The sequence below is a fragment of the Kogia breviceps genome, chromosome 4 (assembly GCF_026419965.1).
Source record: "Kogia breviceps isolate mKogBre1 chromosome 4, mKogBre1 haplotype 1, whole genome shotgun sequence".
In the NCBI taxonomy this organism is placed as follows: Eukaryota; Metazoa; Chordata; class Mammalia; order Artiodactyla; family Physeteridae; genus Kogia; species Kogia breviceps.
The window spans coordinates 9,356,359-9,379,795 of NC_081313.1; the positions used below are offsets into that span (position 1 = coordinate 9,356,359).

The following is a 23,437-nucleotide window of genomic DNA, read 5'->3' on the forward strand; positions in this document are numbered from 1 at the left end:
TTCAAATAGTCCCATTTTGAAGCAATTTCAATCAAAAATATGATCTATGTGCTCCTGAAATATGCATCATGAAATAATCAAATCTGTGCATCTTTTATAGAATCAGTCGTGTATTTGATCAATACTCCATGAAAACAAACCAAGAGTCTCTGTCTCATTACTTTGTTCACACATGTCAAGCACGGAACCAAGATGTCCTTTGACAAAGGTAATTGTGACAATAAGCAATATATCATAATATTACGACCCTGACATAGCACCTGGCAAGGACAAAGCAGTCAGGACAATAGCCAAAACACCACATGCATTTTAGAATGATTTTCCCATTGCTTACTAGGTTTCAAATGAATGGCATTTATTCACTCCAATTTTAGAGAGCACAGATATATGAGAATATGAAAAAGGTGAAAATTACAGGACAATTCTTAATTACTTTATAATAAAAGGAAAATTTACATGTAACTAACTCCTGATTAGCTTTATTAACATTACTGTGCATTGGGGTAGAAAACACAATTTTCCAGAGATTTCAAAAACATTTATAGTTTTGGGCTTTCAATGATTTTTTTTTTTTTTTTTTTTTTTTTCCTCAAGAACTTAGGACTTTCCATCAAGTCTTGTTTGGGCTAGAGGTAAAATTAGGCTGCATTCCTGAGGACATGAAGTATATCTAGCACTGGGGGATGGGGACAATGTAAGAGGATTTCCTGGGATGCTCGGTGGAGACAGGAAGAGACTGGGATTTCAGATTCCACCTAGGGAAATGCAGTGGTGCCTTTAGTGGAATTAATTGCTCCAGAAGAGACTTTAGCTATGAGCAACAGTCGATCACCATGTCCTATTAGGTCACCAAAAGCAGAAGCCACCCTCTCACATGTATGCTTCCAGGACATTGACCTAAGAGGTCACAGGTGACTTCTTTGACGTTTCTGGACCTTCTCCATCTTGGGACAGTCCCCAAAGCTAAGCCCAGGGGTCCTATTCAAAATATCTCAGCCCTGGGGGTTAGGAAGGAGAGGGGAAACTGTTTACTGATGAATTGATAAAAGTCAAAAGAGTATGTGCCCCTGATCTGCTCAAGACACACTAGTTCAGGGACTTCCCTGGTGATCCAGTGGTTAAAGACTCCACGCTTCCAAGGCAGGGGGCACTGGTTCGATCCCTGGTTGGGGAATTAAGATCCCACACTCTGCATGGTACAGACAAAAAAAAAAAAAGACACGCTAGTTCCAAATGGACAGAGGGGAGAAATTCCAAAGGAACTACAGAGTTGAGCGACATGGGACCCGCCATTGATCCTAGGAGAGCATCTTAGTGTCATACCAATATCTTAATATGTCTTCAAATATCAATATATGAATTGACTAAAGACCATCTAGCAACCTGTGAAAAAAAATGCCCTTGTATCTTTATCATTATTCTGAGAATTGTAAACAGGAGTGTGGAGAGGTTAAGCGGTCAGCCAGTGTCGTACACTCCGTAAGATGAAGATGAGACTGTATTCTTGTCTTCCACCTTCAGCTCTGGGAGCTGTGGTTGGTTAACATCAAAGCATATTGAAGTCATATACACACATCAACATTTTAAGGTTGAAAAATTCTTTCATCAGTTTATTTGCGGGAGAGATCTTCATGCCTCAGATTGTGGTACTGCTTCCCCCAAAACCCTCTCCTTAGAGATTCCAGGTGTTGGCTGGAGGAAGTCTGCTGTCCTCCAGGAGTGGGGCAGAAGTCAGCCTCAGCAGATGGAAAGGCTGAAGTGTTCATTTCTTGGATAAAAATTCAGACTCACTTATAGGTTGTATTAACATACACGAAAACATACAGTCAGTTTCTCCTTAAACTAACTAGATAGTTTAGAGTTTTCCTCATTATGTGCACTCATTATCTTTACACGGATTTAAAAAAGACTTCATTTGGAATTGCTTATTCTTGTCTCCTTTAGCTAAATGTTGGTCCCAGGAAACTGTAAACCTTAATTAAATTACATACTTTGCAATAACAAAGAAAAGGCCAGAGGTGTACAAAGGGGCATTCCCAAGTCATTATTTGGGTCACAATCATGCCAGTTGGAGCAGGTGTGTGTTGGAAAAAAATCCAGGACTGGAACTCAGCAGACCTGGTGGACTAGTCCATTTCCACATTTATGAAAGCATAGATGGTGATGATGATGATGAGGAGGAGGAGGAGGAGAAAGAAGAAGAAGAAGATGAGGATGAAGAAGAAGAAGATGATGATAATGAAGATGAGGACGACGAAGAAGAAGATGATGAGGAGGAGGAGGAGGAGGAGAAAGAAGAAGATGATGATGAAGAAGATGATGATAATGAAGATGAGGACGACGAAGATGATGATGATGAGGAGGAGGAGGAGAAAGAATAAGAAGATGATGAAGAAGAAGATGAGGATGAAGAAGAAGAAGATGATGATGATGAAGATGAGGATGAAGAAGAAGAAGATGATGATGATGATGATGGTGATGAGGAGGAGGAGGAGGAGGAGGAGGAGGATATCAATACCAGCTCACCTTTCCTGAGTGCTAAGCTCCAGGAACTGTCCTGAGCCGTTTACATCTATTAACCCCTGGAATCTTAACAAGATCCCAATAAACGTGCCGTTATCCCCCTTTATGATGACAGAACTGAAGGTCCCAACGGCTGAGACCACACACACTGATGCCTGGTGCAAGCAAGGCAGTCTGGCTTCAGAGTGTGTGTTCTTTCCACGCTTCATTATTCGTTCTCTAAAATTTTAATATCTACAAATTTGAGTACCTAATGAGATAATGGATGTGAAAGTGCTTGGAAAAATATAAACTGCTACACAAATGTCGGTTATTAGTATTATTATCTAATTATCTAATTACTGAGCCACATGATCTGAGAATAAAACCCTGATTGGAATTTGTCCTGAAAAGCTTATTATAGTACTGTCCCATATATCAGTGTTTTCTTTCAGCAGCCTGTGAGCTTTCATTCTGCAAAGGAGACATACAAGGCATAGATCATTAAAATGGCTTGATAAAACCAAACCAAATAAAACCTAGTGTCAGAGCCAAGAGATGGGGAAGAGAAAGTTCTCTCTTAGCCTGAAATTCCCGTCTTTATCAACCTCAAAACATTCTCAAACTTCAAGTGCTGTTTAAATGTCACCTCCTCCATGCAGCCTGCCCTGATGCCTGATTGACCCGGGGAAATTAACCCTACCCCCATCATGCTACCTTAACACTCTGCACAGACCAGACTCTGAGAAATTTCAACAGAGACATGTGTACAGTATTACACAGAAGGAGAGTAATAGGATAAAAACAGGGAGTCTGAACATTTATGTGAAAGCAGCAGGACTCTGGGATTGGATACTTGGAGACACTAGAGGCCAGAGATTTCCTGGAGTGCAGAGAAAGGAAACCGGTAATAATGGAGGAAACATGAACTGCGGTAGTGGCCACGGCAGGAAGGAAGAGAAAGTGCACATTTAAGAGGCATTCTTTTTAAAAAGCTCATCGGTACTTGGGGACTAAGAAGACAGGAAGGGAAGGACAGCTGAAATGACTGCCCACTCTTCAGCTGCTCTCTAGCAGGATCTCGCTGACACTGCAGTGGGTTCTGGGGAGATTCCCACAGTGCAGAGTAAGTCCTTCTAGAAAGCAGAGCAGACAAGACAGCACTCTTAGGGTCAGGTGCACACCTTCTGTTTCTACAAGTTTTAAGGTGATTTATTGGCAGTTGCTAATTCTGGTCTGCTTCAGTTGAACATCTGTCCCAGAACTCAACAAATATTCACTAAAGGAGTGTGAAAAAAGCAAAAACTCCCCTCACATGTCATTGCAAGGGAAGGATTAGCAAGAGACATATGTTGGGGACCCCGTGTTTTGGGGAAGGACAGGCTTAATCTTAAAATTACAGAGCTGTTGGAGATGGTGGGAGTTCACATAGTTAGAAAGGGAGTCTGGGCTTAATTTTAACACTGGCTCTAACAGACCTGACTCTCTTTCTAGATCTTAAAACATTTCCAAGATCAAAGTTTGGTTATATGTTAGTGAAATTTTAGGACAGAGATGTAATTACCCAAGTCATCAGTGGTGGAAGCTGAAGCCACAAGAACAAGACAAGGTCTCTAAGTGGTAACTACGATATCAATTTAATTCCAAGGGATTATTTTACCATCAAAAGAGTTATTAACAAGAATGCACTCAAATAAACAGCTATGAGATCTAGGCACTGTCTCACATAGGCGCTCAATGAATGTTTTTTAGGTTGTTAATTCAGGATAATCAGGAATAATAAACATACAAGTTGAGACAGACAAATTCAGGACTGAATAACTGACAAAGGCAGCTTTGTTTAGATTTCCGTTTGCCAGGAAGTTTAGAAACTTTTTTTTTTTTTTTTTTTTTTTTTTGTGGTACGCGGGCCTCTCACTGTTGTGGCCTCTCCTGTTGCGGAGCACAGGCTCCGGATGCACAGGCTCAGCGGCCCAGCTGCTCCGCAGTATGTGGGATCTTCCCGGACCGGGGCACGAACCCGCGTCCCCTGCATCGGCAGGCGGATTCTCAACCACTGCGCCACCAGGGAAGCCCTAGAAACATTCTTTACTTACTCTTAGGTTAAACTGACTCTTTCAAAATAATATAGAATCTTGTCTTTACGTAGACCATGAAAAATAAAGCCAGTAAGATTCACACACATCAATAACCGTCAGAGAATTTGCATTCATTTCCACCCTCTTGTTATCCAATCTTTGTGGAAGGCTAAGAATAATTTGAAGGTTAAGTATTATTTTATTTTAAATGAGAATAAAATCTTAGAGCAGCAACACATAAAAAGAAAGGGGAAATCTTTTAGTGGAAAATGTTGAGCAAGAAGAAAGGAAATAGCTAGTGGAAATTTTATATATATACGTGTGTGTATAATATATACACACACAAAAGGCCTATTATAAATTCCCAAATCAATGAGAAAAATTGTCAGTTATTTGTAAGGTGATTGAACTGATTTATATCAAGCTTAAAGCACTTTAGTCATATCTAACTACAAGAACTCTACAGCGTAAAAGTACTGACTTTTGCTTAAATTGCACTATTAATCAGTTTCATTCATAGCAGCAGTTTCTTCTTTATGGGATTTGGATGAACTTGCCAATTTACAAACCCACTTGGCATAAGAGGTAGTTAGTAGTGATAAACTAGTTGTTTTCTCCTGATCTTCACTAGTAACTTGAAAAGATCATAGGTAGGAGTTTCACTAACCTAAAATCTACCATCCCTAAAGTTAATTGAGAGCAAAAGCTCAAGAGGCCCATTTATGTAAGAAAGCTCAGGGCTGATGTGGTTGTTCTGTAGGCAGATGTGCTCTTAAACTTGATTTCTAAGTCTCTTTCTTCAGAATATCAGTTTCATCTGCTCAGCTCCTTTCAATGTATAATGCTTTAGTAAAAGTGAAAACTTTAATGGTCCCAAGAATACAGAAGTACTCATTTAGTTAGTTTTTTTTTTTTTTTTTCCGGTATGCGGGCCTCTCACCGCTGTGGCCTCTCCCGCCGCGGAGCACAGGCTCCGGACGCGCAGGCCCAGCGGCCACGGCTCACGGGCCCAGCCGCTCCGCGGCACGTGGGATCCTCCCGGACCGGGGCACGAACCCGCGCCCCCTGCATCGGCAGGCGGACTCCCAACCACTGCGCCACCAGGGAAGCCCCTAGTTAGTTTTTAAACTGATTTAGATTCAATCAATGCTACTGGCCTAACGAGTCTGCTTTCTCAAGTTTGACTACTGTATGTGAAATAACCAAAGATGGGTAAAGCTTTCACACTAAATACAATAACTCAGTTTCTTTACATCTGTATACAATGGAGGGAAATGAGCAAAATGACATTTATCACAAAAAACTAAACTTCATATATAAAACTTTGGTTTAAAATGTACAGCTCAAGAATTTTACTGTGCATGGGATTTTTACATAATGTTATAATCATAGAATCGTATTTTTATAGCTTGCTCTAGTCCCCAACTATTTCCTTGAACAGTTTTGTCTTTGGATTATTTACCATTTAAAAAAATCAATGTAGCACAAAATGAGGAAAAGCGTTACATATACTTCTTTATAAATTAACAGTCTAAAGATAATAAATTCATATTTCTCACTATCAATAACTGTGAAAAGAAATAGAAAACTAATACAAGTCAGTTTAGGAGAAAACAAAATTTAAAAGCCAAATTCTGAGAACATTACAATGTATTTATGGAATTTCACTAGCTTAAAGAACCAATTTTTGATTTGCCGCAAATCACAGACTTTTCCTTAGATGCCTGCATGGTTTGCTCACACATTTATTCAAGTCCCCGATCAAGTATCTTCTCACAAATGATGACTTCCTGACCCTTTGATCATTCTCTCAAAACTAAAGTAGTTTGGGGACTTCCCTGGCGGTCCAGTGGTTAAGATGGCGCTTCCACCGCAGGGGGTACAGGTTCAATCCCTGGTCGGGGAACTAAGACCCCACATGCCCCAAAGAGCTTTTATTTACCATATGAGTGACATAGAATACCATTTACGATATTAAAACTGGGAAGTGTTTAAAAGCGAAGGCTGCGTCACACACTTTCCATGAGCCGTCAGCGCGATGATGCTATCAAGTGCCGCGTAGCATCCGGGAAGCTTCACTGAACACTCATCATGTGTGACTCTCATTCTTTTTTTGTTGTTGTTTATTTTATTGAAGTATAGTTGATTTACAATGTTGTGTTAATTTCTGCTGTACAGCAAAGTGATTCATTTATACATATATGTACATTCTTTTTCATATTCTTTTCCATTACGGTTTATCACAGGATAATGAATACAGTTCCCTGTGCTCTACAGCAGGACCCAGTAGGATACATCCTACAGATAATAGTTTGCATCTGCTGACCCCAAACTCCCAGTCCATCCCTCTCCCACCGTGCCGCCCTTGGCAACCACAAGGCTCTTCTCTATGTGACTCTCACTCTCTCTCTCTCTCATTGTGCGAGAATGAAAATGGAAAGGCAAAGAGCATCATGGGATTGCTGTGAAAATGGGTGCCTTTGCAGCCCCTCTTGAAAGGTTCTCAAGGACTCCCAGGAATCCCAACAGCACTCTGGGAAACACTGCTCTACTCTGTCCCCCACTGGCTTTGTCATTGCTGGAGGCAACTATCTACCTGACTTTACAATGTTTAGAGTGCTTGATTTCAGCCTTTTTTGCCTAGAATGCAAATGCTACAAGGCAGAGACTCTGTACTACTGTTAATAAGTGCTTAATACAGACGTTTAAAAAAAGAATGTTAACACCTACCTGTGCCTATAGTGATACAATAAAAAGCTAGTATGTTAAGATTTTATTTGATCAGTTGCTGTTGAAGTGACTTATTGTTTGATCAGTGGCACTTTTAATGTTTTAACTTCTGGGGGAATCCTATATGACATATCCATAAGGTATTACCAGGAGACCCCTCCCTCCACTGTGCCCCGGGGAAAAGTCTGCTTAAACTGACTTTCTCACCAGAGCTCTCTGCCTCTTTACTTTTCCTCACTTCCACCAGCTTTCATCTGACCCTCATGCTTGTGTGTTGTGCATTTAGAGTGCCTTGACAATTTCAAAACCCAATTATATTTTCATTAAAAATTTCCCCAGGCTCTAAACTCTGTGCTTGATTCCAGGAGACCTGGATAACCCAGATGAGAATGATGTTTTTAGTGAGAAATTTGCATTGTTTTCTCTTGCTTAGGCAATGGATAAGGAGCACTTGGTATTTTATGTCTTTGCACATCAGTGGTGGAAGCTGAAACCACCAGAACAAGACGAGGTCTCAATTCCGAGGTCTGCCTCTCAGCTGGTGACCTCTTTGGAGAAGGTATAGCATGCTTCTTAAATGTCTATGTGAAAGAAGGAAATTTAAGAGGAAAGAAGTGAACATTAGCTGAAAAACAGGTGGAGAGAAAATCTGTAGGGAAATATAATGATAGCTCCCTGGAGGATATCACTATAGCCTGTGTGCTACCTGGGTGATTTCCCTCACCTTTTGCTCACACCTTCCACTGCTAACTTCCCATTGGCTCTTTAAGGCCAAAGGTAGTGGAGGAGGTGGGTGTGAGAGAATTTGGAAAGGAAACAAAAGGACACATGTAGCATCAGACGACTTCAGGCTTGAACCATGACAAACTTCTGCAGAGGAGACTCTCGTGTTTGTATTTCAAAAATTTGGACCAAAGGGCATATGATGAAGTAATTTCACAAGAAATGAACAATTCAAGGATGTACTCAACTAACTTGAATAAATGCATGTCCAGGAAAGGACCTGGGGTCTCCAGAGCCCAGATGACAGTCATCAACCACTGGTGGGGTGAAGGGAACAGTAGGATTTGAATCCAGGTCTTACGGTTCCAAGGGCAGGATGGGCTACCTTGAACCCCTGCCCAGAGGCTCTCCACCCCGTCGGGTCTAACTGAGGGCCCGGTTTCCACCATAACAGGTTATCAATATTGTGAACCACTTTATGTATATATTTATTATTTTGATTATTCTAATTACTGTAAAAATCTTATACTCTTAAACCACTTCTGAATCCTTTGTTGCCATGCTCGCCAGGAGTGATGAAAATATTCACTTCACAAGGATGTCTCTTACCTTTGTTATTATTACACAAGAATATATGGGATAATATTTTATAGCATTTTAATCACCTGATCTCTCAACAATTTTCTCACCACACAGAATTAAGTATATTCACAGTAATTAAATGAAAATGACAGACTGTAAATCAAGAGTAAGTAATATATTCCCTTCTGTCAGACTACATATGATTATTCTATTTGGATTTTACCTGCTCAGAATGGTAACTTACATGATTGATTCTTGATTTCTTGAATATATTCTGATTTGAGAACTCAATAACACTCCTTTCTTTGCCATAATACTCAGAATATCTTAAGTTCCTAAGATTTCCTTCCTACTGAATGCTGGGATTTTCTAGGATATGGTGGAATTTCAATTTGTCCAGCTGCTATAGAAAACGAATTGCTATTTTAAAATATAATAATTAAACAGATTAACAATCTCTATAAACATATAGGCCCTTTCCCCCCAAGTTGTCCATTCTCTTTCTGCTTTTGACTGACAAATACTTTTATTAATTTTTGGCTGAGATACAATGACCCTTATTTCTGAGTTTGTATCTCCAAGGATGCATGGATTAAATATGGTACTTGGTCCATGGCAGTTTAGGTCAAGCTGTGTATTATATGAGAAGCTAATGGCCCTGAGCTTCTGTCAATAACTTTTTTTTCCCAGTAAAGCAGCAGAAATTCTGGTGACCCCATGACACGTATTTATTAGAATTGATATTACACAGCCGGCAGTCACTAAATAGTGGTGGAGGGCAGAGGTTGTACACAATATTTACATACTGTCTACGATAGCACTTTGTAAAAAATGCGAAGTGTTGGAAAACACTGATAACTGTAGGACACTACAGTGTGTATACTAGAGCGGTTCTTGCTTGCCTTAGGGTCAAGAAGATGGGTTTACTAAGATTCAAATTTTACTTTAATCAGATCTTGGAAAGAAAAATAACAAAAGCTTTTAAACAACAAATATCCGTACTATGTGCTTAGGGACTGGGACTGGTTGCCATTGTAGTAATGTTTCAAGCTGGTTTTAGACTGTATCTCGCGTTGTTTTAGTCTCTTTCGGCTTAGGACTAAGACACTGGCTCTCAAGGGCAGTGCGCCAGGTCCAATTTAGCATCAGCTATTTCATGTCTGTTCTAGCTAATGAGTCCATTGATTGAATCATCACACAAACAAGGGACGAGCAGAATCTCATGGGCTTGTGCTAATTATATGAAACATGTCAAAGAGCCATTACATATTATACGCGTTGTGTTTATATAAACACGTATATTGTTCTAGTGTAGAGTAGAAGGTTGTGCAGATTATTCTCTTTGTTGCACATATTCATTCTCCACCCTTCTCCCCACAGAGACTGTATCACAAGGGCCACTTGGCACTTGGTTTATGATTGGACTTGGCCAGTGAGAGGCACGAGGAGGGCGTCAGAGGTTAGAGGAGAGAGAGGCCAGGATATTTATTTCTCTGCTCTCGCCAGCCTTGCCTCTGGACTCTGCTGGCACTAGTTCCTCGATTTTTCCTTTGGGACTAGGGGTGGCAAGGGTTTCCATTGGTTGCTACTCCCTGAGTACCTCTGCAGGCATTGATTGCTTCCTGAATCTTGCTCACTTCTTTGTAAATCGTCCCCTAATTAAATTCTCTTCAGTTAAACTTTTTTTGAGTAGACTCTATTTCCCAACTGGACCCTGATGCAAATACAAACAGCAATTAGGATTTTTAATTTATGATAGTCTAAGTACTTAAAATTAGCATTAATTGATCCCCCAAATGATAGCTGTCTACTCAATATTTTAAAAGTAACTTCCTCAACGTTTTTCAATTCGTTCAGTCTCAAACTGACTCTGAAAATGTTAAGAACACACATTTCATAAGAACACGAATATTCCACATTTCACTGTGGTTCAGATCTTTTGGTATAATATTTTCAAGTGGCACTTTCATCACCTGTGTTTTTTGTCTGTTTGTTCGTTTTTTTATTTTGCTTTGTTTCTTTTCCTATCTTCAAACAAGGAAGCAGGGCCTTCCAAAAAGGATAATTAACTAAAATCCTAGGAGTCTTCAAAAAGATAATTCACTACCTAATAACATAAACTAAGTAATATTTCTGAAAACCAACCAATTTAGCAGTTAGCAAATATATTTCAAAAAAATCTTACTGGAGTATTTAAATTTCCCATAATAAAGATACATCTTTTGTAGATAGTGTTTGAAAACGTTCTGCAGAAATACAAAAGTGAATACTAAAATTTCTTTCTACTCCTCCTGGGCGTAGCAGAGTGTCTCAATTCAGAAATTCAGGATTATTAGTTGACTTAAAGTTTTTTCTTAAAGTTCATATACTTATCCTTTCTATTATTTTATTTATTTATCTCTTTTAGTATTCATTTATTTATTTCTTCTACTCTTTTGTATATTACTTTATCTCTGCATTGCTTCTAGTATTTCCATCTTCCTAGCTTCTTTTGGTTTATTTAACTCTTTTGAAGGTGTCCCAGTAATGAATACACATCTCTGTACTTTGTCTTTTATTTATTTATTTTTTTTTTATTTTTTTTTTGTGTGGTACGCGGGCCTCTCACTGCTGTGGCCTCTCCCGTTGCGGAGCACAGGCTCCGGACGCGCAGGCCTAGCGGCCATGGCTCACGGGCTTAGCCGCTCCGCGGCACGTGGGATCCTCCCGGACCAGGGCACGAACCCGTGTCCCCTGCATCGGCAGGCGGATTCTCGACCACTGCGCCACCAGGGAAGCCCTGTCTTTTATTTTTAATAATAAAATTATGATTTCCTCTGAGTGCAGTTTTTTACCCATACACTTATGTTTTCATTATAAAATGTTGCTATTCTATTTGCTTTGTAAATAGTATGTAATTTTCTTTTTGCTTCTGTTTTGATTCACAGTAGCCAAAAGTATGTCTCTTAATTTGAATGTGATTATATGTTTGCTTAGCATTTTATTATTTACTTTTAATTTTACTGAGTTATCATCAAAGAATGTGTCCTTTCTATGCTTTTTAATTTTTCGGATTGTCTTTACAGTCCATCAGCTGATCAATTGTTATAAATTTTCCTTGGACATATATAACAAGTGTTTATTATTATTCAAAAAATGTTTTTAATTTATTTAATGCATTGCTTTGTTAATTATTTATTCCAACGTTCTGTGGCTTTTTCTTTTAGTATTCAGTCTGATTCTGAATACTAAAAGTGTTCACAATATTTTTCATCACCTTCTTTCATTTTTAATAATTTTTAATATCCAGATGCTATTTTGTTTGGCACATACATATTCACCAGATTTTACCACCTAATTATAAGTCAAGATATTTTTACTGTATAATTCCTTTTTGACCCTGCCTAGTGCTTCTGCATTAAATTCCACTTCACCTCACATTATTCTTCCCAATCCTACTCCTCCTGTTCATCGTATTTGCTGTCACTACTTTGTCTATTCCTTTAATTTCAACATTTATTTCATTAATATAAGTGTGTATATTAAACATAACATCACTATTTTATTTTCATTTACTGCAAATTTGAATTTTCATTCTTTTCGGAGAATTCAGGGCTTACATATAGTGCTAGATTGATATACTTGATTTAGCACTTCTATTTTAATTTGCTTCTTAATTTACTTTCTTCCTTCTTTTTTCTGTACTTTCTATGAATAAAAGGTTATCCCCCTCCTAAAATCATAATAAAATAGATTTCTCTATTATTCTATAAAAAATAAGATAGCCAATATCTTCCTCCTGAGACACATTATTTTATCTCTGCTTTCCTTACTCTATAATAAAATGAGTACATGTGCCTCAAATATTAATTAAATATAGTTCTAACTACAACTACCCCTACAAGAGAAATATATTTATAGACTTTGAGAAAAGAGAGGTAACAATCTTACATTTTAAAATATAAAACACAGAGAACAAGTATAATACAAATCATGCATCTTACTTTAGGAGTTTTATTACGGGGATGCATATGGTTAAAATAAATCTGGATATTCATGATGATGTTACCCTAAGAGTCGTGGTATTATAAAGATCACAGAGAAATGAACTAATATATAAATTAAATGGTTTTGAGATCACTATGCTATCTTACTCTTATATCTTTCTTTTATATAGCAAACCTTGATGGGTATTCAAGGAAATTTTATTTTTTTAAATTAAGGAATAAAATGCTCCACTGATTTCTCATGTAGAAATTATCAGGGTAATGTACATTTTAATGATTTAATGTTTAGCTTTTTGTGGGATTTTATTAAAATAGGTCAAGAGAATTTTATAATTTATTAAAATGAGGCTCATTTCAATTCATAGAACTTTAATTTCAAAGCCTCAGCTACTCTGGTTGAAAAATATATAATTAAGTAAAAGAAAGAAATCTTTAAATATTCTACTGAAATTAATACAGCTATGCAAGATAGCTAAACATAGAAATAGAAGGAGTTATTGCATAGTACTATAGCATGGTACTAAATAGTACTGCATATATTAGATCATTTTTTTCTATTTTGTTATATAATTGCTCTACCGTTTAAGATCTCTACCAACAATAACCTGTATGAGTAAAGCATTGATAGTTAACTTTAAAGCAGACACTGTGTTGATTAAATAACTAAATGATGAGTTCGTACAATGTGCTACTCTAGATGCCAAAAAGGATATCAGAGAATTGGTGAGGATCACCAATATGTCAATAATTGGTGAGAAATTTAGATGATAATTACTGACTTAAGAGAGTTTCTAATCAAATGTGAATTAGTGTGGGGTAATGTCAGAAGGAAGTAGGTGAGAGAGGAGTGAAATGGATAAAACAAGTATAAACACACCTTGAAGTCCTATTAGTTATGACTCATGATATTAATTATAATAATATTACAATATTATGACATAATGCTATTATATTTTAATTGTCTTCAAGCTTAACTGTCATTTGACTTACTTTCACTTGTTGAATAGTCTTGTGGGTCAAGTATTCCTGATTCCTGCAGTGATCTAATACAGGAGTCCACCAATTCAAGACCTGTGGTGAGCTCATCTTCGATATCTTTTTGACCATCTGAAATATAAGATTTTAAAGACATGAACAAATACATGGTAATGTCAATATTAAAGCTTAAGACTATCATTAAATAATCAAAAATATCCTAACCAAAGATACTATCTTTTTGAAATTCTCATTAGATATCACATTGTAACCCTTGGTCAACCACCATTAAAAACCAAGGCCAGCCAAGTCTATGTATCCATGAAGAACATAAAGTTCCTAGGGAATTGGGAGAACTTAACTCCCACGAAATCTTGAGCTATCAGAACAGCTTCATCTAATTTTAGTGTCATGTGTTGTCATATTCATTTTTATAATTCTCTTCCTAAAGTTCATAAGAAAATTAATCAATAGAGATATATGTAGCAGTAAGTATAAATGCTCATCAAGAAGCTGTACTTTCAATCTAAATGTCCATCAACAGAAGAATGGATAAAGAAGATGTGGTGTGTATATATACACAATGGAATATTACTCAGCCATAAAAAGAGTGAAATAATGCCATTTGCAGCAACATGGATGGACCTAGAGATAATCATACTAAGTGAAGTAAGTCAAAGAGAGAAAGGCAAATACCATATGATATCACTTGTGTGTGGAACCTAAAATATGATACAAATGAATTTATTTGCAAAATAGAAAACAGACTCACAGACATAGAAAACAAACTCATGGTTATCAAAGGGGAAAGGGGGTAGGGGATGGATAAATTAGGAGTTTTGGATTAGCAGATACAAACTACTTTATGTAAAATAGATAAACAACAAGGACCTACTGTACAGCACAGGGAAATATATCGAATATCTTGTGATAAACCATAATGGAAAGGAATATGAAAAAGTATATATATATATATGTGAATCACTTTGCTGTACACCAGGAACTAACACAAAACTGTAAATCAACTATACTTCAATAAAAAAAAGAAGCTGTACTTTACCTTGTGATTGCCAGTGAAACTGCTCTTCTGCTGAACTATAAAAGAGAGAATACATAGGTATAATGAATCGGTTAGAAACAAAAGGACTCTAGACTATAAGACACAAAGGCACATGAGGGTAGTAATGGAGGCTCCATGGAACTCCCTTTAATTTCTGACTGAGAAAAGGGATCCCATTTTGACACGATCTTAACTTTAATATATTTGATGTATACCTCTTTTGAATCACAGGTATTAGCATGTTATAAATGGACATTGTTCAGTAATTTTCAGAAGAACAGCTCATTTTTTATAAATCCCAACATATCATACTTATTCCTTACAATAATTTCTACATACATGCAGTTCTATTCAACTTTAGTCATTTTAAAATACAAATCTGATAAAGAAATAACTTTCTCCATTTTCATTATAAAGAGATAAAATAAATCTATACCTTCTTCTAGACATATCATATAAGGAGTTCCTTTCAGCTGTTTATTATATTTTAAATTAAGTAATATAAAAGTTATAACACTTTACACCAATTGAATATACAGTTCCCAAATTCTCACTTTATAAGTACATCTTATAAAATGACCCAGGTAGAAAGGGTTGCTCATCTAAATGATATGCCAAAGATACTGTGCAGATTGTAACGATGTAGGCACATAAATTTATTCTGAATGATAAAAATACATAAATAAATTTAAAATTTCTAAATATGAACAGCTCTTTCATTATATACGCAAATAGTTCCAACGTACCCTTTTTAAATATGTCAATAATTTGTGAGAAATCTAGATGCCAATTACTCACAGGTATCATTTTGAGAATGACTTTCTACCCTTATTTCACTAGATCTTTTACTCTGATCAGGCAGCTTCTATGAATAGCTCATCAGTTTCACAACAGCAAGTAGGTTTAAGAACTTTAATCTGTACCTTAGAGATGGCTTCTGAATACATTTGCTGGGGGAAAAGGAAATTCCTGTATAAATCAGCATTCAGAATAGCCATGATTGATATACATGAATATAAGAGTAGTCCCTTAAGAGACATATGACTTTTTTAGGCTATCTTTGTCCTCAGCCAATCCATTTTAGCAAAGTGGAAAATGGTTTTTCAATGATGAGAGCTATAGACAATTGATACATGAAATGATAACATTACAAATTCAGTCCAATGCAACTTCTTGCTTCAAAAAGATGTAGCATGATAAAGTAGTAAGGTCTAACTGCAAAGTTTAACACTTAAAACAGAAATGTAATCCTATAATTAATATTTTAAAAATTACAAAGCATGTTCACTTAGTAAGTGGCATTTAATATAGGGGTGGAAAATGCTTTCATAATTGTAGTGAGTTGAATGGTGCCCTTCCCCCGCAAAAGATATGTCCACACCAAATCCCTAGAAATTGTGAATGGTTACTTATTGGAAAAGGGTTTTCACAGATGTAATTAAGTCAAAGATCTTCAGATAAGATCATCCTAAATCCAATGACAAGTGTCCTTAAAAAAGATCCTTAGAGGAGAAAGATGCAGAGGAGAAGGTCAGAGGCAGAGGCAGAGACTGGAGTTATGCATCTTTAAGCCAAGGAATGTCTGGAGCCAGCAGAACCTGGAAGAGTTAAGAAAAAGTCCTCCCCTTTAGCCTTCCTAGGGGACATAGCCCTGTCGACAGAACTTGATTTTGAACTTCTGCACTCCCAAACTGTGAGATAATAAATGTCTTTTATTTTAAGCCACTCAGTTGTAGTAATTTGTTATGGCAGCCCAAGGAAGCCAATACAGTATTTTTCTGATACAATAAAAATGTTCTCATGCTATATCCTTCAAGACTTACTACTATCTCTATGCTACTACATTCCTTTTACCAGTTCAGTCCTTTGTTGAGTACTTACTGTATACCAAGGCTCTGCTAATTCACAACAATCACTAACATCTTTTGGTAGATGGGGAATAACTGGTTTATTGATGTTAAATAACTTGACCACACACATCATAAGGAACTCAGCAGGGATTTAAACTAATCTGTCCAACTCCAAAAGTCATAGAACAGAGCTGGAGTAATCAGGCTCCCTGCCTTCAGACTACACTACAAAGCTCTAGTAATCAAAAGTGTATGGTACTGGTGCAAAAACAGACACATAGATCAATGGAATAAAGAGTCCAGAAATATACCACACACTTATGGTCAATTAATCTATGACAAAGGAGGCAAAACTATACAATGGAGAGAAGACAGTCTCTTCAATGAGTGGTGCTGGAAAAACTGGACAGCTACATGTAAAAGAATGAAATTATAACATTCTCTATCATCATATACAAAGGTAAACTCAAACTGGATTAAGACCAGATACTATAAAACTCATAGAGGAAAACATAGGCAGAACACTCTTTGACATAAATCTCAGCAATATTTTTTTATTGGATCCATATCCTAAAGCAAAGGAAACAAAAGTAAAAATAAACTAATGGGACCTCATTAAACTTAAAAGCTTTTCCACAGCAAAGGAAACCATCAACAAAATGACAACACAACCTACTGAATGGGAGAAGGTATTTGCAAATGATATGACCGAAAAGGGCTTAATTCCAAAATATACAAATAGCTCATACAACTTGATATCAAAAAAATAAACAACCCAATTAAAAAATGGGCAGAAGAACTGAATAGACATTTTTTTCAAAGAGGAAATGCAGACGGCCACCAGGCACATGAAAAGATGCTCAGTATTGCTAGTCATCAGGGAAATGGAAATCAAAACCACAATGAGATATCACCTCACACTTGTCAGAATGGCTATCATCAAAAAGAACACTAATAATAGATGTTGGCAAGGATGTGGAAAAAAGGGAACCCTTGTACACTGTTGGCGGGAATGTAAATTGCTGCAGTCACTGTGGAAAACACTATGGAGGTTTCTCAAAAAACTAGAAACAGAACTACATATGAGCCAGCAATTCCACTCCTGGGTATATATCCAAAAAACACCCCACTATTTTGAAAAGATAGTGCACTCCAATGTTCATAACAGCATTGTTTACAATTGCCAAGCTATGGAAGCAACCGAGGTGTCCATCAACAGATGAATGGATAAAGAAGATATGATATATAATGGAATACTACTCAGCAATACAAAAGAAGGAAATTTTGCCATTTGCAGCAACATGGATGGACTTAGAGGGCATTATGCTAAATGAAATAAGTCAGACAGAGAAAGACAAATACTGTATAATATCACTTATAGGTGGAATCTAAAAAAAAAAAAAAAAAACCCAACAAACTAGAGAATAAAACAGGAAAAAAGCAGACTCACAGGTGTAGAGGACAAACTACTGGTTACCAGTGGGGAGAGGGAAGAAGGGAGGGGTAAGAAAGGGGTAGAGGGAAAAAAGGGTTATTATGGAATTATATAAAATCATGTGTCTGAAACTTCTGAAAATTGTAAAGCACCACAGAATTTAAAGAATCCTCCATTCAATGAAAACAAACAAAAAAAAGTCATGGAGGGAAATACACTTGTTACTTCCCTCTTGAAACAATAAGAATGCCCAAGTCACTGGAAGCTTCTCCCATGTCTCATCAAAGCCCTGTTCTCCTCTCCTTCCAGGCACATTGAAGAGCACACATTCCTGCCCCCTTGCATGTAGCTGGGGGCATATGCCACCTCCTTCCCCAAGCACAGAAGGGCAGGTACGCAATCTCCATGCACTCCCTTGTTAAGCCCTGAGTTGAGGTGGGTCTCTGAGTAACCGTGCAAAGGGAAGATTTCCGCCAACCCAGAGAAGACACAACACAAGTGAGAAATAAACCACTGTTTTGCTGAAACTCTAAAGTTGGAGGGTTGTTTGTTTTGGTAGAATAAATGTCACACTGACTAATACAGAAATGTGCCATTATTTGAGTTCATAATGCATTTTCTACTTCTCCATGTTTCATTTCCACAGTTTAGAGCTGGAAGACAATGTCTCAGGTCACCCTAGCACAAATAAGGTGGTGCCACCACTTTCACACGTCCTTTGAGATTTATCCAATCATCCACCATAATGGGTGATTTTATATACAGAACTACACATCACACTGTTAAATAATATTTACTTTTTGTTCGTCTCTTTCAAAAGTGTTTCGATTTTATGTGCAACAGAAACAAGAAGGAACATTTTTTATTAGAATTGAAAAAATATCACTGACACTGAATATGAAACTGTGCTCTCAAAGCTCGGGCATCCCCCTTTTGAGTAGACAAAGAGCACTCATCGCTTAAATGCTTTCCTGATCCCTTCAGCACAGTTAAAATGCATTAAAAGTATGACTGATCACAGAATATAGAAGCCCCGAGAGAAACTGGGTTTAGATTTTATTTCCTCTAAGTGCCCACTTTACTCCCTCTGTTAGGGAGTCTATACAACTGCATATTTTGTGCACTTGATTCTTTTTCTTAAAGACTGCTCTAAGGTGAATGCTTTTATAAAAAGCAAACTCTGTTCATTCAATAAACACAAATTATGCCTATGTCGCACACACTCTTATTTCAGGTGTTTAGGAATTACTCGTGGCTTTCTTCCAATTATATCATTCAATTTAATATAACATAAAAGTCATTTCTGAGGTTGTAACTTCCACGCATGTTCAATTTCAGGAAACAAAGTTTGCTTTCACTACTGAAATTCTATTTCTTTTTTTTTTTTTTTTTTTTTTTTTTTTGCTGTACGCGGGCCTCTCACTGTTGTGGCCTCTCCCGTTGCGGGGCACAGGCTCCGGATGCGCAGGCTCAGCGGCCACGGCTCACGGGCCCAGCTGCTCCGCGGCACGTGGGATCTTCCCGGACCGGGGCACGAACCCGTGTCCCCCGCATCGGCAGGCGGACTCTCAACCACTGAGCCACCAGGGAAGCCCTGCATATTTCTTTAACTAGAAATAGTCTCTAAAGAATTAAAATTAATGAAAATGTAGATGTAATTTAGATTAGTCTATATTTAAACATAACTTCGTATACGTTTCAGAACTCAGTTATTATGAGAAAAATATATATATATTTATGACAAAAACTATCATAAGTAACATTTACCTTTTAAACATACACATAATATACACGTAAGACTGGTAGTGCTAGGAAAGAAATTTTTTTTTTTTTTTAAGCAAAAAAGAAATTTATTGGAAGGATTTCTGGGACCTCACAAAACTGCCAAGAAAGCTGAAACACCAACCATGAAAAATGTGCAAGAGTGACGAGGTCAGGCAGCTGAGGTCAGGCTCCAGGAGTAGGTATGAGGCGGAAACCATTTGGTTCTGCTGCTACCACCCTAAAAATCTCCAACTGTTTCAGGTTCTTTGTGTCATCAGGTCAAGCTTCAAGTCCCAGGTGGAGGCATCCAGCTGACTAAACTTAAAACATCCCCACAGCCAGGGAGAAGGAAAGAGAAGACATCCTCTTTTCAGGTTTGTTTGTTTGGTTTTTTTTTTAATGGGAAGTAGAATCCTGCCATTCACTTAATCTGTGACTTATTTCAAGTAGCAGAAGTGTTCATATGCCAGGTCACCCTCCTCCATTTTGGAATAGTAGACCAATTTCCACTTGGCAATCAGGATCAATTATGCCAGCTAACACCAAAACTCCCTCCTTTGCCTGTTGTTCCAGAGGCATGAGGAATCTGAAGTTCTTGAGTGGCAGCTTTCACTTCCAGTTCATTGGAATCATGGTGACATTAGCAGGTGGAAACATTCTTCCTTCTAGAATTAAAACCTGAGAAAATAGAGAGTAAACTACGTGGGAGCCTCCAGAAAAGGAAGATTCCGTGCTGCTATTTGAGAAAAAAATATCCTGGATAAAAGTTGTCAGTGCAGGACGAAGTGAGAGAGTGGCGTGGACATATCCACACTACCAACTGTAAAATAGAGAGCTAGTGGGAAGCAGCCGCATAGCACAGGGAGATCAGCTCGGTGCTCTGTGACCACCTAGAGGATTGGGATAGGGAGGGAGGGAGGGAGACGCAAGAGGGAGGGGATATGGGGACACATGTACACATGTGGCTGATTCACTTCTTTGTGCAGCGGAGACAGCATTGTGGGGCAATTACACTCCGATAAAGATGTTCAAAAAGTATAAGTTGGCAGCGCCTCTCCTCAGATGTCAGGGCACAGACAGGAAACTCTCTTATCCTGCAGATGTGGCCACAGGCAGGTACTTGTCCCAAAGCCACTGGGGTGCCCAAGAACAAATTTTTAAAACAATATATCACAAGCAAAAATCCTAGTAGCTAATGCATAGATAGCTCTCACATTACAACAGGCAATATTCTAACTGGTCTATACTTAATCTTCATGAAAAAACTTTTGAGAGAGGTGATATTTTCCCGTTTTATTGATAATGAAACTAAGGTAAGGTAAAAAGTGCTTAAGGAAGTTGCTGGAGATCCCACAGCCAGCAAATAATGAAGCCAGGATTGTGACCCTGGCCATCTGGTTCTAGAGGCCACATTTTGAACTAATATTCTATTCACACACTTGGCTCAAAAATCGAACTCCTATGCAATTAAAAACGAAAACATAAACATAAACACCAGAAACCAAGTTGAAAAAAGAGGCCACATCCTGAGAGAAGATATTTGCAATGCATACAGCTTACAAAGAGTTAGTTTCCAGAACAAATAAATAACTCCTACAAATCAATGAAATAGAGATTAAATAACCAGATAGAAGAGAGGTCAACAAATGCATGTAAAGCAGCTGCAGAGCGGAAAAATCAGGAATGTATGGTCACCAAACACATTAAAAGTTACTCAACCCTATTAGGAATTCAAAGAATAGAAATAGAAAGATACCTCTTTATACTCCATAGGCTGTAAAACAATTAAAAAGTCTGACTATACTTAAGAGTTGAAGAGGAGATGAGGAAATATGACCTCTCATACATGGTATGTGGGAGAGTAAATTAGTGAAACACTTGGGTGAGCTATCAGTCAATACCTGATAATGTTTTATGAGCAAATGCCCAATCATCCAGCAATTCTGCTTCTTAGTAGAGCCTTGAGAAAACCCTGTGCACCTGTGCCCAGGAGACTTGTACAAGACTGTTCATGCCTCTATGTTGGCAGTAGCAAAACAAGAGAAATGACCTAAGTGATCAGCAATAGGAGAATGGATAAATATAATAATATGATTCCATATCATATATGACATAATATGCAATAAACACTATTTGGCAAGCAGAACAAATTAGCCAGATACACAATGTATCAACGTGGGTCAAGCTCAAAAGCAAAATAAGAGTGGAAAATGTAAATTGCACATAGGATGTGTACTGCAGGACTCCGATTATGAAAATATTTAAAACACTGACTAAATACTATTTTGTATAAGTACAAACACACACACACATATATGTGTGTGAGATCAAACAAACATGGATTAAAAAGATACACCCAAATTCATGATGGTGGTGGCCTCTGGGGGAGAAAAGAGATAAATAAGTCTAAGGAGGGGCAAAAAGGGAATTTCACTTTTATCGCTATGTTTTTATGTTATGAAAAATGAGGGAAAATATTAACACTACTTTAAGAATGTCTCTGATGCTTGAAATAGGGAAATCACGAATCTTACATTTAGAAACACATTTAGTTAAATGCTTTCCTAAAACCTTGTGATTCAATTCTACATCATATTCTCATCATTGTTGGAGTCACTCATAGTTGAAACTCAAATGATGCAAAACAATTCTGAAATTTGTAAGTATAAATAATAGAGGAAAAATAATGGTTTTGAATATAATTACTTTTTTCCTCTATTTTGCACATGAGAAAAATGACAGCATCACTTTTCCTGTGGTTCAAGTCTGACATAGCTTGAACATTTCAAGTAAGCAAACAATAACTTTCAAGTTCTGAGGGCACGAGGTGGGGGGAAAATGTAGTTTAAACCAAAGAATAACCTTTGATTTCCTCGAGAAGTGATTTCCACCCTCATCATTTTTAGCATGATAGTCTCCTTGTCCACCTGTGGGCCATTTCTTTTTTTTTTTTTTTGCAGTACACGGGCTTCTCACTGTTGTGGCCTCTCCCGTTGCGGAGCACAGGCTCCAGACGCGCAGGCTCAGCGGCCGTGGCTCACGGGCCCAGCCGCTCCGCAGCACGTGGGATCCTCCCGGACCGGGGCACGAACCCGCGTCCCCTGCATCGGCAGGCGGACTCTCAACCACTGCACCACCAGGGATGGTGGAAGCCACCGGGCTTCCCTGGTGGCGCAGTGGTTGAGAGCCTGCCTGCAGAAGCAGGGGACACAGGTTCGTGCCCCGGTCCGGGAAGATCCCACATGCCGCGGAGCGGCTGGGCCCATGAGCCATGGCCGCTGAAACTGTGTGTCCGGAGCCTGTGCTCCGCAACGGGAGAGGCCACAACAGTGAGAGGCCCGTGTACCGCAAAACAAACAAACAAACAAAAAACATAAGCCAGAGAAACTATTGTGCAGTAAATTGTTTCCAAACTGATGTTCGATTCTCAGGTCATAGGAACAAAGGGTCTTATATTTATGATGTCCATATGACCTGAAACTGTATGATGACATAAAGTCTTTTTTGGTATATGGCTCTTGCATGCAGCCATATCACAAAAATAGGCATTGGTGGCAAAATCAAATGAGCTTGGTCAAGTCTCGAATACCGTGGAAATAAAACATATTTAGAAAAAATAGTGAGAAGTGGTACCCCTGCAGCTTTGTTTAGGCTGCTGTTGCCCTGGCACTTTAGTGCTCTGTATCCAACCTTTATTAGTTTGGTTGGTGAGTAACCGTGCTTCCCCAGAACTTTCTGCAGAGCTGACTTCC

The 23,437-nt window shown here is 38.0% G+C and overlaps 1 protein-coding gene across 1 annotated transcript in view; it reads right to left on the minus strand.

The window, feature by feature from the left end:
- Window positions 1-23,437, minus strand: part of CTNND2 (catenin delta 2) — a 961,852-nt gene that overhangs the window by 430,611 nt on the left and 507,804 nt on the right. Inside the window, exons 5-6 of the mRNA XM_067030803.1 lie at window positions 14,637-14,671; window positions 13,592-13,708 (exon numbers count right to left, since the gene is read on the minus strand). Coding sequence (XP_066886904.1) covers window positions 13,592-13,708; window positions 14,637-14,671 — 152 coding nt within the window. The remainder of the gene's footprint in view (window positions 1-13,591; window positions 13,709-14,636; window positions 14,672-23,437) is intronic.